The sequence below is a fragment of the Berghia stephanieae genome, chromosome 8 (genome assembly GCF_034508935.2).
Source record: "Berghia stephanieae isolate SIO BIC M18660-M18661 chromosome 8, UCSD_Bste_1.3, whole genome shotgun sequence".
Taxonomy (NCBI): Eukaryota; Metazoa; Mollusca; class Gastropoda; order Nudibranchia; family Aeolidiidae; genus Berghia; species Berghia stephanieae.
In genome coordinates, this window is record NC_088367.1 from 33,710,938 (window position 1) to 33,730,306 (window position 19,369).

The 19,369-nt window shown below is 35.2% G+C and overlaps 1 protein-coding gene across 1 annotated transcript; it reads left to right on the forward strand.

The window, feature by feature from the left end:
• Nucleotides 1-3,031: 3,031 nt before the first annotated feature.
• On the forward strand, nucleotides 3,032-18,362 carry LOC144978548 (protein FAM221A-like). The gene is made up of 9 exons (XM_078924762.1): nucleotides 3,032-3,144; nucleotides 5,019-5,102; nucleotides 5,692-5,770; nucleotides 6,940-7,034; nucleotides 7,477-7,667; nucleotides 9,056-9,268; nucleotides 9,856-9,963; nucleotides 11,559-11,662; nucleotides 14,542-18,362. Exons 2-9 carry the CDS (start codon nucleotides 5,026-5,028, stop codon nucleotides 14,695-14,697), a joined length of 1,023 nt encoding a protein of 340 aa, XP_078780888.1. The 5' UTR covers nucleotides 3,032-3,144; nucleotides 5,019-5,025; the 3' UTR covers nucleotides 14,698-18,362.
• Nucleotides 18,363-19,369: the final 1,007 nt, after the last annotated feature.

Below are 19,369 nucleotides of genomic sequence, written 5' to 3' on the forward strand. Positions count from 1 at the left end.
TTGGCCTGGCAGAGATGAGATGGAAAGAGCAGGGAACCATGTCAAAACAAGAAAACAACACGACATATAAGATCATATGGAGTGGTGGAACCTCTTTCCAAAAAGGAGTAGGGATGATCTTAGACCAAAAATCAACCAAATTTTACAAAGGGCACGTAGCAATCTCAGACAGAGTTTTGCTGGTTAAGCTAAGAGGACCTGTAGTTGACACCAATATTATTCAAGTTTATGCACCAACAGAAGAGGCGACAGATGCAGATATGACAGAGTTTTACCATTCACTAGACAAAGCAAAACGAATGTGTAAATCACAAGAAGTCCTTATGGTAATGGGGGACCTAAATGCTAAGATTGGCAGAGGCAGAGATGGTGACATAATCGGACCACATGGACTCGGAGACAGAAATGAACGAGGAAACATCTGGGCAGATTGGTGTAGAACAAATAAATTAATGATTTCAAACACCTGGTTTCAACAACACCCAAGAAGAACCTGGACATGGCAATCACCAGGGGACAGAGCAAGGAACCAGATAGACTTTATAGCAGTATCATCAAGATTCAGAAATGGCATATTAAATTGCAAAACCTACCCAGGCGCCGATGTAGACAGTGACCATGTCCCAGTTGTTTGTACAGTAAGGATAAAGTTTAAAGCTATTCAGAGAACGGCTGGTAGAATAAAGAGGGATTACAGGTTATGCAAAGACAATGGCATACAAACAAAAATGAGAGAAGAATTTGAAAATGCACTCATGATACAAAGCCAAAGTGAACCTGATAACGAAAAATGTGAAAAACAATTTGATATATTCCAAAAGTGTGTCAAAGCAACTGCAGAAAAACATTTACCAATAGCTCAAATAAACAGCAAAAAGGAATGGATGACAAATGACATTCTAAACCTATTTGAAGAAAGACGAAAATGCAACAGAGGGTCTGCAGAATACCAAACATTGAACAACCACATTAAATCCAAATGCATCGAGGCACACGAGAACTATCTAGACTGGAAATGCTGCGAAATCGAAAGAGAATACAAACCCAACCCCAACAAGCTCACCAAAGAATAAAAGAACTATCAGGGAAAAGGAAAAGCAAAGCAGCAGGAAGTTGTATCCAAAACAAACAAGGGGATCTGCTATTTGAAGAACAACATATAGAAAGCCGATGGGTAGAATACATAGGCGAACTGTACAATGATCCAAATAGAAATGAACCACCACTGAAATTCAAAGAACCATTAAGCGGTCCAAACATCACCAAAAGTGAAATTGAACATGCCATGGAACGAATGAGGGATGGTAAAGCAACAGGCCCTGATGAAATATCTGTAGAGGTATTAAAAAGCCTAGGAGATCTAGCAATTGATGAACTTCACATATTATTCAACAATATATACAATACTGGGAAAATTCCAGAAGATCTCTGTAACTCTATTTTCATAGCAATACCAAAGAAAGCAGGTGCAGTCAGATGCGAAAATTTTAGAACTATAAGTTTAATAAGCCACATCAACAAAATACTGTTGCGTATAATTATCAACAGGCTAAGGAATAAGATTAACCCCGAAATCGCAGAAGAACAATATGGATTCCAACCTGACAGAGGGACAAGGAACGCAATATACCTCCTCCGTGTTTTAAGTGAAAGAGCTATACAGGTTCAGACCCCACTATACCTCTGTTTTGTCGACTACAAAAAAGCTTTTGATAGAGTACGCCACGAAGAAATACTAAAACAACTGCACTCCATTGGCGCTGATGAGAAAGACCTCAGACTCATGCAAACATTATACTACACCCAGCAGGCATCTATCAAAATCGGAAACTCTACAGGAAAGTCCATTCCTATTAAGAAAGGAGTCCGTCAAGGGTGTGTTGCCTCACCAGATCTGTTTAATCTATACCAAGAAACAATCATGAGGGGCATAAATAATATGGAGGGAATAAAAGTGGGAGGTCACAACATAAATAATATAAGATACGCAGACGATACGGTACTCATTGCAACATCAGAAATCCAACTTCAAAAGATTGTTGACAAAGTGGTAGTAGATAGTGAAGCCAAGGGAATGGAAGTGAATATCACCAAAACGGAATGCATGGTAATACAGAAAAACCCCGAAAACAACAACACCTGCAATATAACGATTCACGGCGAGCAACTTACCAACGTAGAAAGTTTTAAGTACCTAGGTTCAATAGTGACAACAGATGGAAGATGTAACCGAGACATACGAGCAAGAATAACTCAAGCCAAACAGGCCTTCATGGACCTGGGAAACATTTTGAAAAACAAACAGATGTCGTTCGGGATTAGATTCCGAGTCTTGAAGTGCTACGTGTGGCCAATCTTGTTATACGGATGCGAAAGCTGGACTACAAATGCAGAAACACAAAAGAACATTGAAGCTTTTGAAATGTGGTGCTTGAAAAGGATGCAGAGAATATCGTATACTGCACACAAAACGAACGAAGAAGTGCTAAAACAAACATACCAACAAAGGAAACTAATGCCCTTAATAGTGGATCGACAACTATCCTTTTTCGGACACATAGTAAGGAAAGATAAGAAGGAATACCTGGCAAGTTGTGGAAAAATACCTGGTAAACGCGCCGGGGGAGACAAAGAAAAACACTCATAGACCAACTGAAGGGCTTCACCAACCTAACAATCCAAGAGCTGTTTGAAAAAGCAAGAGACAGGGAGGAATGGAGAGAGATAATTCATGCAGTATCCGAAGCCTGGACCAGGCATGGAACCTAGAAGAATAATAATAATAATAATAATAATAATAATAATAATAATAATAATAATAATAATAATAATAATAATAATAATAATAATAATAATAATAATAATAATAATAATAATAATAATAATAATAATAATAATAATAATAATAATAATAATAATATAATAATAATAATAATAATAATATGTTTTACCCGTTATCCCTTTAGATTCAATTGATGTTAGACAAGAAATATTTTGTATATTTCTTATGTCAACTGAACTTTGTTATGACAGGAAGTGATTGGGCTTTTCCTCTCCTCCATGAGTTGTTTACAGTTGCTAAGAGACTTCCTTTTCATCAGCTTCGAAGAAATAAAGCTTTTTCTAAATAAAGGCACTTAAGAGGTTTGTTCTAAGACCTACTGAGATCCAATTTTCTGCTTGTTAAAATTATGTATCTCTGATTGCTCCTGCTATATCATTAGTCACGTCGACTAAAAAAAGACTCCAACTCCAGCTATTCGGACTCTAGTCTCAAACTCACACTCAATAGATAGAATGAAGATGACGTCACTCAAGCATTTGTAATTGTATTTTGCCATCCGCGTTTGTGAGTAATGCTCACTGAATTGTATTAACCCGATTATAAACGTTCATGGATACACACAGTTTTGTGTGTTGGTCCGTTATACTTCCGGATGGCAAAGTTATGAGCTTCTTAGACAAGCGCATACTATCTATAGTCTCCCGTGGCTATTCGGACTCAAATTCCAATACGCATGTGCAATTAACCAATTATTCGGATCATTCTGAATAGTATTCCGAGGCAGTAAAGGTTTTGCTTGTTTGTTTGTTTTTAGTTGTTTGTTTTTGTTTTTTTTTGTTTGTTTTTTTCTTTCTTTTGTTTGTTTTTGTTTTGTTTTTTGTTTTTTTGGTAATATTTTAATTCTTGATAGATAATTGCATGAAATTGATGCAAATCAAAATTACGATTGTAGTAACTATCAACAGATAGTCTAAACTCGCTTTATTTGACGAGAAAGACAAAATCATGAATCAATTGGAAGTCCAAAGAGAAATTAAAAAGAAAAGAGTAAAAACTGTTCAAAAGTAACAAAAGTCAGTCAAAGTAACTGTGGTAGTGGTATAAATGAAAAGCTTTTCTAACGATGTCCAAATAAAATCAGGACAAAAATAAGTAATTATAAAAATACATATTCTGATAGTATGAGACAGGCAACAATCATTCTACAGTCCAAAGTAGGGGTATGAGCTGAGTCAGTGTGATATGGGCGGGCTCTTTTTATAGTTCTTTATCACTCCCACCCTCTGCCTACTGCCCACATTGTTTGTTGCAACACATTAAGGTCATATCAGCGCCAGTAAAAAGGAAGAAAATGGGATAGTAAAAAGTTCTAGAATTACAATTAAATCACCCAAGAAAAGGTAAGACAAGGGGGAATTGGTTCAAATAAGAAATAGGTGTGGATTCCAAGAGTACCTACACTAAAATTCTCATCCAGACACAAGCACAGGTCCCCACTAAGAGGAATACACTCAAATCTTTTTAAAATTGTATATAATATAAAGAAAACATAATACAATGCATAACAGAGAGATGATTTACAATGAAAAAAATATCATCTCCCAAAACTAACTATACATTTGACTGTTTCCCCTCTCAGCTAGAGTATCCGGCCAGGGCCAGGACAAAAACGAGTAATCTCATTCCAAGACAAAGACAGAGAGTGAGTTGGAATTCAGATATAAGGGGATAGAAGACACGTAAGTGCCTCCCTGCCCACTATGGCAGGCCAGGAACCCCACCCAGCTGCTCACATTGTGTCGTCCTCCCCTCTGTATGAGCACGAACATTAGAGTTTGAGTCTGAATAGCCACGGGAGACTAATCAGACTTGAGTCCAAGTTGCCAATTCGAAAATAAAAGAGAAAAAAAAAACGTCATGTGAACTTGTTTGAGTGTCATGTCATGCCATCTATGTTTCATGCTTTTCTCCCTTTGTTAATAAATTGAAATTTAATCAAACCATAGGTTAATTCAAAACGAATAGAGATATATCTCTTGCTTAATCTAAATATTTAAGATGACGGGCAAATTCATAATTTTAAAGACAAGAAGAGAAAGAAAGGACGGGAGAAGAAAAAGAGAAAAAGACATAACAGATTCGAATAATCATATATCCATGGTTTTTCTCATTGTGCTATCTTTCCCCGTCATCCTAACCTCCTCCTTTTTCCATATTCATCTTATTTTGACAGGATAAAAATGGATGACAGATTAGTGGACATGAAATTTGGGAAAGGATCTGGTGCTTCAGTTGATGCATACCTTGAATACAAGAGGTGGGCAATGATTATTATATATATATATATATATATATATATATATATATATATATATATATATATATATATATATATATATAAATTCCCTCACGTATATTTAAGCCAAAACGAACGTTTCAATGTCTTTCATTTCCTCAGTTGGCATTTGTCCGAAGAATGGTCTTTCATTCAGGAGTTTTTTTATTTGTTATACATGATGAATTTCAAAACTTTTCCATAAAAATATCTCAATCACCCGGATGCAGTTGAGATTTTTTTCTGACCCCTCTGTCCACCTAGCAGTGATAAAGTAGCTGGCTCAATAAGATCTGGTGGAGCGATAGACTAGCATCCAATCCAAAGGGTAGTAAACAGTTGCTATTGTCCGTTTCACGTTATAGAAACCGTGCTAAACTCTGGCTCCATGGGCCTATTGGCTCTGAAGGAGTGCTATTTTTAAAATCTCAATCACTCGTTCCCTTCTAAAATTACACAGCTTTTAACCTTATGTGATAATTCATGCATAGGAATAAACATTGAACCCACAAGAAGATACACTCTACATATAATGATTCATTTACAATGCTAATCCTTTTGTTTGTGCCAGAATTGTCGGTGATGATGATGGAGGAAAATTATTCACCCCTGAGGAGTATGAAGAGTACAAGAAAAAAGTTATTCCTATGGTTAGTTACCTATTTAAATATGAAACTTATCATTTGACATGAATAAAATATATATATATATATATATATATATATATATATATATATATATATATATATATATATATATATATATATATATATATATATATATATAACTTTTATATAACAATAATCTGATTTTGACAAGTTTAAAAACAATCATACAAATGTGACCCATCGTCTCAAAACGGTATTATCTTGGAATGGAATGAACCAGATGCCTAAAAGCCTAATTTAATGTTAAACTGGTCAAAAATATAAATTGTTGGCATTCGCATCCTAAAATATGGTATCCATTCTCTTCAATAAAACATACAAACACAACACAAGTCTTATATTTCTGGCTATAAGTTCAATTTTCAACATCTAAACTAACCTGACTTAACACCGTTTTGAGGCGAAGGGTCACAAATACCATCAATCAACCAAGAATTATTGGTACCAAGTGTAGGCGACATAAATTTTGAAAAGGTTTTTGTTTTAGGTGAAAATCCCTCTTAAACAGAAATTGGTATTTTTTAAAAGGCAGTATTTCATTTTGTATGGGCCATAGCCTTTAGAGCTGACTAAAAATCTTTAGAGTATTCACCAAATCCAAAATCTCTTGATTTAGAAGCAAATGCTTTACCACTGACTTGAACAAAATCGGCTCACCCAGAATGCTAGTTTTCAACTCTTACGTAAAAGAGAAGAAATAATAAACAGAAAGCTTTATACAGCCACAGGGTTGTGGATAAGCTCGTTGGTGATGATAGGACCACACCTGTAATGCTATCAAGTCATCGTGTCTGAGACTGAGATTGATAATATTGTCATACCCACTGCCTGCTTTGTTTAACTTTAACATTGCTTCTGTGCTTTAACAGATCCCTCTTACATAAAGCAAAATTATGAGATGATTGTTATTAAAGTAGTTCATTTACTGTTTATAAAACTTAAAACTAACTGAGCATCTAATGAAACAATGCACATGTATGTTAAATATGATTCGATTGAAGAATTGAAGGTTGGGCTAAATTAATTAGCATTTTGTAACTGGAATCAGAAAGTGTTAATGTGATTTAGGGTTGAGGATATAACTTGAAGTTTTGCTCGAAGTTCTCAATCCTCTGATAAATTAATGATATTCTACTTTGTACCATCTACAGCGAATCAAAAACAGACTATACACAAGTTACTCAAACCCATCTGGGATGGACTGCAAACTCGTTGGACCTGAGACTCCTTGTTTTTGTACCCACAGGTTCGAACATATTGAAGGATTACATCTGAAAAAATTCGCTTTTATCATTTCACACTGTAGCCCTGATTATGAGAAAATTTCAACAGATACTTACATGTTATTGTTATCTACAACTACCAGTCAAAGCTCCCCATCATTTGTCATATTTACCTTCTATACTGTACTATATATATTTATTTCACAATATTGTTTTGATATCACTCATTTTCAAACATTATGTATAACTTTATAATCTTGCATGATTTATTTCTTCAAGTTCAAATTTCTTCTTGCCAATCTAACATAATTACAAAGCCGTTTAGCATTTAGTAACTAATTTTTATTTCGACGGTCCTCATTGATTTAATCAGTTTTAATGGAAAAGAATAAGAGGAGAGGGAATTGAAAAGAAAAAAAAAAGAAAACAAGCATGATAAAATGTCCAATTTTCATTTTATAACAGATACAAGCAGCATAAAACAGACTTTGAAGAAATTCCAAGCACTCGTCCCATTTTACTTCCTTGCCAAGTTAAAGGTTGCCCTTGTAATTCTTACCATTATGTACCTCTCAATGGGAGTCAGTCCATTAGATGCACATGTAAGCATCTTGCTGATGAACACAATCCAAAGGCTCCATTTGTTTGTAAGCGAGGTGAGTGTAATTTCTTGTGTTTCTGTCAACACTTGAAATAATTTAATCAATACATTTTTTTTTCAATTTAACTTGCAGCCTTGAAATAATATAGTTGGACACAGGAAAATGACCAGCATTATTATTGATTTAGCATTGCTTCTGTAAATTTCGACTCGGCAGCAAAGAGGTGAACACAGTCAAATCACATTATACCCCCAATGTTTGGAGCCTTGGCTGAGTTGCTCATCTACAAAAACTTTTTTAAAGCAGATTTGGTTGTCTGAGATTTTTTCGGCTCTGATGTAATCAATCTAAGTCTCACAAGAGAAATAAAAGGTGTTCAGTGGAATTCGGCTGCCGTACGCATCGAGTTTCGAAAAACATATTCCAGGCCCTGAACATTTTGTAGGGAGATTTACTTTTTGTCAGGAAATCAAGAAATCAGGAGAAAGGACAAAGTAACGGTTCTTGGCAAGTCTGTAGTACTGAATTTGATTTATACTTTCATCATCACAATTTTTGCATATTAATATTACATTAAATTAGGTAGGGGAGTGCAGTCGTATCTTTTGTGATTATTGATTATTGAATTGATAAAATAAAATAAATAATTTGGTAGTTAAGTCTTATTTCGATTTAGCAGTAAGTAGATAGAAAAGTGTCCTATCTTGAAGCAGTGATCGTTTGTTTGTTTTGTTTTTAATGGTTATACAGCGCTTGCAAACATTTAGGTCACATCAGTGCCAGTAAAAAGGAAGAAAATGGGATAGTTAAAAAGTTCTAGAAATATAATTAAAGCACAAAAGAAAAAGTAAGACAAAGATGAACTGGTTCAAATTGTGAACAGGTGTAGATTCCAAGAGCATACTATCAGTATACTTAGTTTGAGATCACTTAAATCTCTCATCCTGACAACAGCAAATGTCCCCAAGAAAAGGAACACAACCAAATGTTTACAACCCAAAATATTCTGTAAAACACAAAAAGTATCATCTCCTAAAACTCAAACTATACTTTCGACTGTTTCCCTCCCAGTCAGGTCCGGCCAGGGCCAGGACAAAACCAAGTAATCTCATTCCAAGATTAAGACAGAAAGCATGTTGAAAAATAGATATAAGGGGGGTAGAAGAAACAGTAGTGCCTCCCTGCCCACTATGGGAGAAGCAGTGATCAACACTCACTGTTGTATTATATTACACCAAATGAAAAATGATTAAATAAAGTGAAAATAGGTAAATATATCTATTTAAATAAATAATACCAAAAAATAAAATTAATTTTTTAAAAAACCCTTGGGTAAACTTTGACCTCACAGGATATATATGGCTCAAGTGTATTTATGATATCGAAAAATAATTTTTCGTTTAAAATAAAATTTGTCAAAAACATCATTTTTCATTCAATAGGTGGTTGTACAAAGTGTGCAGGCTTCAAGAGCAGTTTTACCTGTGCATGTGGCAATACATACAATGAGCACAGGATGATTGTGGAAACAGCTGATGAACGAGAAGCAAGAGGACATCCATTGGGGCAATCAACTCCTTACCAAGCCATGGGCGGATTGACTGGGTTTTCTTCCTTGGCAGAAGGCTATCTTCGACTCGACCCCAGTGGCAGAGGTATATTTATGAAGTAAAAACCTAATACATGTAGGTATAACAAAAAACATTTTTTGAAAATTTTAACAAGCCAAATATCACACACAGCCGGAATTTCTGTCAAAGGGATTAAGTGTTTTTTATTAATGGATTAAGCATTTTTTCTATAGATATGGCATACTGTTAAGATTTTGTTTTGAGCCAATTCCAGCTGAAAAATTAAATTTTATGAAAATAATTATCGGTTGGGAATTTTTTGCTAATGTTATTAATAGCAAAAGGGTAGAACAGAGTGGAGGCACCAACCAGGAACTTGCTATAACTATTTAGGTCTTATAAGGGGAAAGGTCAGCAAGTAGGCCCAAACAATACCAGCATTTTTCAGTGCCAAGAAATTACCTGTAATGAAATATTAGGATCTGTAGTGATACCGATAATGGGAATTCCTGATATTACTTGGGAGAAAACATCCATACCAATAACGATACAAGCATTCTGCAAAATTGAGTGTACTTGGTTGTCATTGTAGTCATCGACATTAGTGACTGTTATTTTGTAAACATTTAAAACAAATGTGATGATGTTAATCATTTTTCCTTTTCCTCCAGGTGCACCGAGTGAGGAGTTTTTGAACCAGCCCATTACAGCCTTGGATAACCCGTTCTTAAGGTCAAATGTCAACTCCATAAAGGCCCACCATATGGCCAGGGGTCAAGGTATTTCCATGGATTCCCTATTTTATGTTAGATTGTGTGCAGTGTAATTTGAGATACAATGCAACTCCAGGATAACGACATCACCTGAGACTAGAAAATTATGTCTTTATTTCGGGGTTTTCAAGATAGCAAGATAGCGGAAAAAGGGGATGTATTGAGACCCATGATAATAATGATGTGATGGGCGGACCAGTGCCTCTGATAAGACATGTCCCAACCAAGTCAGAATGTATCTTTTTCCTGTTGTCCAAAGGTTTACCAGATACGCTTTCACACTCTTTGATGTGTACTATCATTGTTTTGATTGTAAACAGTGCTCCAACGCCATTTTCACTCTATCGTTTATCTGGGTTTGGGACCAACTTCTTAAAAAAATTAAATGGCATAAATTTAATAATACAGTGAAACATATCTTGATTCTTGATTCATCTTCAAGTTTGTCAGAGATCTGTAATGACACTGTTGATAGTGTCAGAGCTGCCAGATGGCCAGAGGTCCTCACTTTCAATTTAGACTTTAAAAGTGGCCAAATAGAACCTCAATTGGCCAAACACTACAAAAAGTTTGACCCATCTAGAAAAACTCATAAATTTTGATAAACAAAAAAAAATCTACTAGACTAGGAAAATATTTGTGAATAAAAGAAAAGAATGTCTTTAAAACTAATAATTAAACATGATTATATATGTGGCCAATTTTGGCCAGTGGCCATCTGTCAGCCTTGGATATTGCCGTTTTTCTATGTATCAGAAGCAAAAACGATAAAGTGATTTCATGTGTTCGCATTGGTCAGTAACAAAGTGAACTTGTTAGTTATGAATAGGCTTTTTATTGTTAGTCGGAAACAATTTCCCTATTTCACTTAATTTTATGTATAAAGTGTTGGTGTCAACTGACAATTATTGCTAATATCGATGTCACGAAACAGAAAATTTACTAAAATGTATGTTACTAATTACTAATTTGGGTTTTTTATTACTAAAAATGTACAGCAAAATAATCGAGACCAGAGGTCAATATCGCTATCCAGGAGTTGTTGTTATTTAGGGATGTCGTTACCCAGAGGTTGCACTGTAACTGTAATTGAGAAACTGGCCAAAAATTAGTTTGTATTAATTTAAATCTATATTTATGGAGTATGATATTTTCATACTTCTTAACAGTAACATCGTACTACTCAAAATTTTAAATTTCTTCTTCCAATCCTCTTACGCCAACCTGCATGTTGTGTAGTATGCATGGATCTTTGGCCAAGTAAAGAGATATAATATGAAGCGCATTTAATAATATGGTTAACTGAGAAAGCAGTACATGTTAAATAAACTGTTAGATGGCTTATTTCATAATGCATTGTTTCTTATCTTTGAGTGTCGCTACTTCCTCTTAAAAACTCAGAGATTTGTAACTACAGTCATGCTGCTGCTATAGATACTGCATTAAAAGTCTTCATCCTTCTGGGACTCATACAAAATACAATGTCAAACGACATCATACAAAATACAGACGTTTACTACTTGAATAAAATGCAATTTTTATTTTTTAGATGTATGAAAATAGGATATTCTAACTGATGTCAAAATGTATTTCAATCTCAGGTCCAAGTGATGCTCTGTTCGACGATATTGAAGAGAGGGTTTCTGCTGTGAAGAAACCTGGAGAAACTGATATGGATTACTTTGAGAGGCGATACCAGGAAAGAGTATGTAGATACATACACTCGAGCACGGAAATCTCGGACAAGCCGGGATTACGCCTATTTGTTCGAGATTTCCGTGTTTTCCGGCTTTGGTGATGTACTTTAGCTGATGTATTTTACAAAAATGAGCCTTAAAAAAACCCTGTTGTAACCAGCGGCGTGGCGTATTGATGGCATATGGTAGTGCCATGATTAGAAGAAGAAAAAGAATTGTAAAACAGTGAACACGATTAAGAGGAGAGAGCACATGTTAAAAACTCTCTTTTTTGGAAGGGTGGGGGGAGGGTCGATGGTTTCTACGAGTGGACAAAATTCACAAAAACAAATAATTCATGAAAACAACAAGCCACAACACTGAGATACCAGTCCCGTGTGAAAAGGTCTTTGTAATTATTCTTTGTCCACCATTTAAAGGATTGAATTCGGTAGATAATGCAATCAATATGTGATAAATGTAAATCAAAAGAGAAAAAAATAAACCTATGACAGAAATTACTTACTTTTAATACTTGTAAAGAAAATCTGCACGGCGATGTTTCATCTCTGCAAATCTTTTTATAATTTGTTTATTGAAATCTGGAATGGCATCTATTTCAGCTTTGTGAATTGACAGAATCATTAACGAGTTTAACTGCTCCTGTTTCATTGAATTTCGCAAGAAATTTTTCACTCTTTTAAGGGTGCTAAAACAACGTTCAGGAGGTCAAGAAATACGATGGAAGTGGTTAAGGTCACTATAGCCTATAGATGTCCATGATTTGTCAGTGTTTGTTGTAGACAATAAAAACAAAAGAAACGTTGTTTTTTCTAAACTAACTGTGAACTGTCTGTCATATCATGTCACTGAAAAAGAGCGTTTTCGAGATTTCCACACCTGTCTTAATTCAAAATCAGTTGGTTGGTGAGAAACTATTCTTTTTATTTCTAATACGAGGGCTCTTTCAGAAATAACCGAAAAATGCCCATTGCTCAGCAACCAGTGGAGATTTTTTAATTCTGTAAACGACATGATATTCCTTATTTCCTTACGGATATTCCCAGAAATTATGAAGTGCATCATTTTGCACAATGAATTTCTAGACGATTTTAAAGATGGCAGCCCACCTTGAAACTTGGTCAAAGGAGGAAATCAGAGCTGTCATACGTTTTTTGAACGCCAAAAGTCTGAATCCTACCGAAATTCATAAAGAACTTCAGAGTGTATATGGTGAGCATGTTATAAGCCGTACACAAGTCTATCACTGGTGTAATTTGTTTGAAGCCGGCCATTCCGACTTGACAGACAGGGAAGGGAGAGGGCGTTCGATAACTGCGACGTCAGAAGACAATGTGAAGCGAGTTGATGAGCTTATTCGTCAAGACAGGAGGTTGAAACTTCATGAAATCGCAAGCAGTCTTGAAATTTCGGAAACTTCTGCCCATAGAATTGTATTTGATGAACTTGGCTACAGAAAAGTCAGCGCAAGATGGGTTCCTAAGCAATTGACAGACAATCATAAAGAACAAAGATTGGACATCTGCAGGGAACTTTTGAGAAGAAGCAAGAGCTCACGCAGGGTTCACGGCGGAGACTTTCTAGGGTACGATGTGACTTTTCTTGACAGCATAGTCACCGGTGATGAGACTTGGTTGCACCATTGCACCCCAGAAACAAAGCAAGATTTGATGACATGGAAACATCCATCCTCACCTGTCGCGAAGAAATTCAAAGTCATGCGGTCAGCAAAGAAAATAATGGGAACTGTTTTCTGGGACAGTCGTGGTGTTATTCTGTTCGAAACCTTACAACCTGGAGAAACAATCAATGCTGCAAGGTACTGCCAAACTCTTGACAAGCTTAGGGAGGCCATTCGCAGAAAGCGCCCAGGGCAGTTGACCAACGGGGTCATTTTGCAACACGACAACGCTACACCCCACACAGCACGAGTGACGCAAGGTTGGCTAGAGAAATATGGATGGGAGATTTTGCCACACCCACCACACAGTCCAGACCTCGCACCATCTGATTATCACCTCTTTGGGCCACTGAAACGTGAGCTGGCAGGAAAGCGCTTTGATGTCGATGAAGAGCTTGTTGACCATGTGCGGAAATGGCTACAAAACGGGCGAATTTTGATATGTCATATTTTTAAGTTTTATGTTGTTTTTCTTTGCTGCTTACAAATAAACTTGACAATGATCAGTGTTTTTGACAGTTAATGTAATATTTTGGATGGCCGAAGTTACCCTAATTATGACCTAAATGCACAAGTCGAGGGGTTTTCCGCTATTTGAAGATAGTATAATTCTACCCAGTTTCTCGCTCAATCAGCTGTAGCAATACTAATGGATAGAGCATTAACTGGAGCTTGGATTGCTTTGCACCATGGTGTTGATTCAGTCACTAATTTGCGCAGTGATGTCACCAAAACACGAGTCGGCGCAGTGCGTGATTCGGAATCTTGAATAATAGAGTGGAGACTAAAAATTAAAAAGGCAGTATGTTGTTGGCGAGTTGGCGAAAGACAGTGGAATTAAAATTTCTCAGTTTTATTTTTAATTAAATTATGCTGTTAATGATTTTTAAAAGGTTGGTGTGGTGCCTGGCACCATTCGATCCAATGGCCCCACGCCACTGGTTGTAACTAGGTCCCTGTTATATCTCGATCTGTTATACTGAGGTCCCACTATATCTCTCAAGACAAGTGCCAATTTGGCTCTTAACATTATTTGAAAAAGGGTAAAGGGAAATATAATCTAGCTATAAAAAATACAGGACAACATCCTTTTATTGAAAAAAAAATATAACACACACACACACACAAACACATACATACAAAAAAAAACACACACACACACACACTCACATGCTGATGTTTTTATTTTCTTCTTCAATTTTCCAGCTCAAGTTGGAAGCCCAACAGAAAAGGAACCCCATACCCAATCCCTACACACAGGCTAGTGTACAGGTGGGAGCCAGAAAACAGATTGAGGGGTCAAGTTCAAGGACAAAGTCTGGCAAAGGTTCACAGTCAAAGTCAGGGACGTCTAAAAAATGAGATATTGAAATATAAAATTACAGTTGAATTTTTACAAAGTGGATATTGCGTTTGGATCCACTGAGGTATGGAGTTCAGTTCAGCTAAAAAATAAAATTACCTTGTTTTTCCTTTTTTTAAAAATCTTGTAATCATCATCACCAATGACTCTTTGGGGATAACAAGACCTGAGCTTCTTAAGCGATATCAACCTTGTTGTATCCATTCAGTAATAATACATATTGTTGTCTGAAGTGACTGTGTCCAAATTTCATGATTTGAAAGCAGTTGTTTGTTTTTTTCTCAGGAATTTCAACTCAAAATACAAATGTATGTCAATTTTTAACTTGAGGAAACAGTAATTGGTAAAAATATGTTAATAGTAATTAACGTACACTATAAAACAAGGAAAGGTGGTTTCAGTGGTGCTTTTTAAAAATATAGTTTTGGGGTTTTGGGACATAGTCACTTCTGGCACTCAGCTAAAGAAAGACATACAACTTTCAATCTAGGGAATAGCCACATTTTGCCAGAGGTAGACAATGGATATAAAGGACAACTCCAGGCATCCTAAAAATAGTTCTTAATATCAGTATATCAGTTTTAAAAAGGGGGTGGGGGGGGGGGTCCTATGCGTTCATCATTTCGTCCATTCATTTAAAGCATATATTGGTTATTTGGATGCTCCACAGCAATGTCATTCAATGATAGCTTTATTATCTATGATTTTATTTAAAACTTAATAATTTGTTCTATTTGTTTGCTTTTTTTTAAAATGCAACTAATACAAGAAGGAATGGACACTTCTGTGTGATAAAAGAGATTGTGGTAGTACCAGATATTTTTAAAATATATTTTCTGAAAAGTATTCTGTGTAAGATGCTGGGTCAATGTTATAGCTGCTACAATGAATTGACTGAGATTTTTTAAAATGTGATAAAAGTTTTTACAGTGCAACCTCTGGATAACGACACCCCTGAATAACGACAACCCCTGGATAGCAACATTGACCTCTGGTCCCGAATTTTTTGCTATATATTATTAGTAATCAAAACCTCCAAATAGCGACATACATTTCAATAAGACCCCTGTTTAGTGACATCGTTATAGCAACAAACTGCAGTTGAAACCGATGCTTGATACTCGACCATCGTCATCTCGTACTCTTATTAAACAATTAAAAATGCTTTCCCCCCTCCCAGTGAGATCGCTTTGTTACCGACCAATCAGAGCGCGTGTTTACTACACTGCGTGGAATCTGCGCTTGCTCACAGTAAAAGAAGTTGATCAGTGGATGGTACTCTCAGGGGTCGATTAACAGTCCATGATAGCTACCTGTCTGAGGTCAGTTGAGGTTAGCTGATATCAGGCAATCCGTGTCCAATGGGGGCAATTAATTAAGGATATTTATGGTCTTATACTGTAATACATTGGAATAGCCGGAAAAGCAGTAACAGCCTCTTTCATTTTATTATTTTCATTTGAAAAATCAGTTGTTCGGCTAGACATCAGTCCACATTTGATGTTATTGTGATTAATACCTAATTTTTTTATTTTTTTGTTTGTTTGGTTTTTGTTTTGTTTTGTTTGTTTTTTTTTTGTTGTTTTTTTTTATTTGGGGGGGGGGGGGGGGGGCATGTGTTTTGTTGGGTATTTTTTTTTACTATCTCAAGATTTAGATCTACTAATTTTTAAGTTCTTGTAAATTTTGGTGCACTTAAAAAAGAATCTCGGTATTCAAATATATGCCAGCAGTATCGTATGGATTTCATTTTAATTAAAATCAAAACTAGATGTGTGCATCTATGTTCTTGTGGGAATTGATTTTTTTGCTTTATTCTTAATTTTGTTCAAGTACTGCTTATGATCAAAACAAAGACAATACACATTTGAAAGTGAAATCGAAACGGGTATAAATAGAACGAAGTTGACATCACTCAGGTATTTGTTTTTTTCCATCCATGATTATGAGTACTTCCCACTAAACTGTATTAACCATGCTATAAACGTTCAAGGTTACACATAGTTATGTTAGTCCATTATTTTTCAGGATGGCAATGTTGCGAGTTTCTTAGCCAATTGCATGGCACCTATACCATTTGTAAACAGGAGAAATACTCATTCTAACGTTTTTGGAGTGTCTTCTCTCAGGCACTGGACCGCGCATCGCACTGTTAGGTATTCATGGTTCTCAACACATCCCCTTTTTCCGCCATCTTGAAAACCTCGGAATAACGACACCCCTGGATAACATTGTTATTAACAACATAATTTTCCGGTCCCGGGCAATGTCGTTATCCAGGGGTTGTACTGTATCTTTAATGTATGATAAATGTAGAGTGAAATCAAATTGTTTTTGTTTTTAAAGGTTTTACTTTTACGGCGATTGCAATACATTTAGGTTATATCAGCGCCACTAAAAAGGAAGAAAATGGGGTAGTAAAAAGTTCTAGAATTACAATTAAAGCACTCATGAGAAAGTAAGACAAAGGGGAACTGGGAACAAATAGAGATCAGATGTAGATTCCAAGAGCATACCACCAATGTACTTAGTTTGAGATCACCTATAAGTCTCATCCGGACACAAGCACAAAATCTCAACAAAAAGGAATACACTCAAATGCTTACATTATACATTCAAAATAACAAATATAATAATACATTCACAGAGAGATGATTTACAAGGAAAAAAAATATTATCTCCCAAAACAATAACTATGCATTTGACTGTTTCCCTCCCAGTCCCAGCCAGGACTCCGGCCAGGGCCAAGGACAAAACCAAGTAATCTCATTCCAAGACAAAGACAGAAAGCATATTGGAAAACAGATATAAGGGGATAGAAGACACAGTATGTACCTCCCTGCCCACTATGGGAGGTCAGGAACCCCACCAGGAACCCCACCCAGTAAATCAAATTAGATCTAGAATTTTTATACTAGAAACTAGTGTGAAACCTCATTACAAGGTCAATTTCAGGACTCTGTCAAATTTGGCACATTATATGATAGGTTGACGTGATCATTATTAGTCTGGAGATAAGCAAGGTCGATGATATAGTAGCAGTTTGGAGTAAGGAGGGTTCAGTATGGGGAATTTTACTGTAAAAGAACTAACTGCAAGAAAATATATTTCGATGATCAACAACACTAAGTCGGTGTTGGCTGTAAATGTCATACATGAATTTGGAATTGGAGCTGATAATGCTTTGCTTGAGGTAATTTTTTCATAGAAAATTATTTTCTTCATATAATTATTGGATTTTCTTATTAGATTCAAATAATTCTTTGATTAAGTAAAATATAAGTTTTACATTTCACCATTTATGCATTTGATGTTCATAAAAAGATCTGATGATTTAATAAATAGAATCTGACTTATTTAAGAATTTATGCATGTATTCAGCCACAATCTTGTCTTTACTTTGAGTATTCGACGGGTTCTTATGAATATAGATGACTTTTTTAACATTTTGTTTATTTTAATCCAATTTCAAAGTTGTAAACAGCAATATTTTCTTTTTTAATTTGTCAATAAACTCAAACATTAATGATAGGCATTTGTGACATGGTGATTAGATTAATAACAGATTATAGGAATTCCACTGTGTTGTCATCTAAATAAAGAGTGACGTAATCTCCAAACTTTATTCGTATGCTAAAGAAAATGCTTAGTTAAACAAAAAAAATTCGGTGTTCTGCTGTTTTGAAATTTGGATTATTGAAAGTCATGACTTTTGTTGTAATGTGTCACATACATTTTGATACGAGTTGGATGAAAGCAAAGAGAGGTGTTATCTTTAAATAAACTTAAAATCTATGATTATGTCAGATGCCACCCTGTCTTGAAAATGTAATTTGGTACATAGAATTAAATGTAAGAAATCGCTTTAGTTATGAATGATTTTATATTATCCTACCACCTTTGATTGTTTAACAATGTATAATTGGAGTGAAAGAGTTGATTTTGACACTTGTTTCTATTCTGTAATTTAAAAATATATAAATACATAAACAAAACTTCTTAAGGCTCATGATTTAATAAGAATCCCAACATTTTTACACCACATTAAAAGCAATAAATCTCCCGAAATAACACAATAACAGCAGCATTGCTGCATTTATCAAGGGTAAAAGAAAGATATGTATATTTTATGCAAGATGTCACAAGAATCGAACAACAGAGCAGTACAAAAAAATTGAAAACCCAGAAGAGAAGTAAAATAGGCTTGCAGAAAAAAAAGGAAAAGTGATACTCATTTACCTCAAGCTAGATATTCCATGATTAAGGAACTGATTCAAGTGTCAAACACTCAATCCATAGAATACAGTATTACTTCAGTCATGAAGTTCTTATGGTGCTTTTCAAGTGTTGATCAAAACCAAAAAATTTTTGTGAGTTTTTAAAAATCTTCTAATTATCAAAATTTAATAAAATAATAAAAATCATAGAATTGCTGAGTTGTTTCTTGTTCTTGCATATTCATTTTTTTCTTTCTTATCTGTTCTTTTTTTTTTTAAAGCAAACACAAATAGATGAGTGTCTCTGGTTGTTGATATTTTATAATAATTTATTAAGCTAAAATTTAGCTTATCAACCTAATCATGACCTTCAACATCAACAAATTACGGAGTGGTGGAACAATTAGATTGACACGAACTGCAGTCAACAATGCTTTGGATATATGTCTGGTTA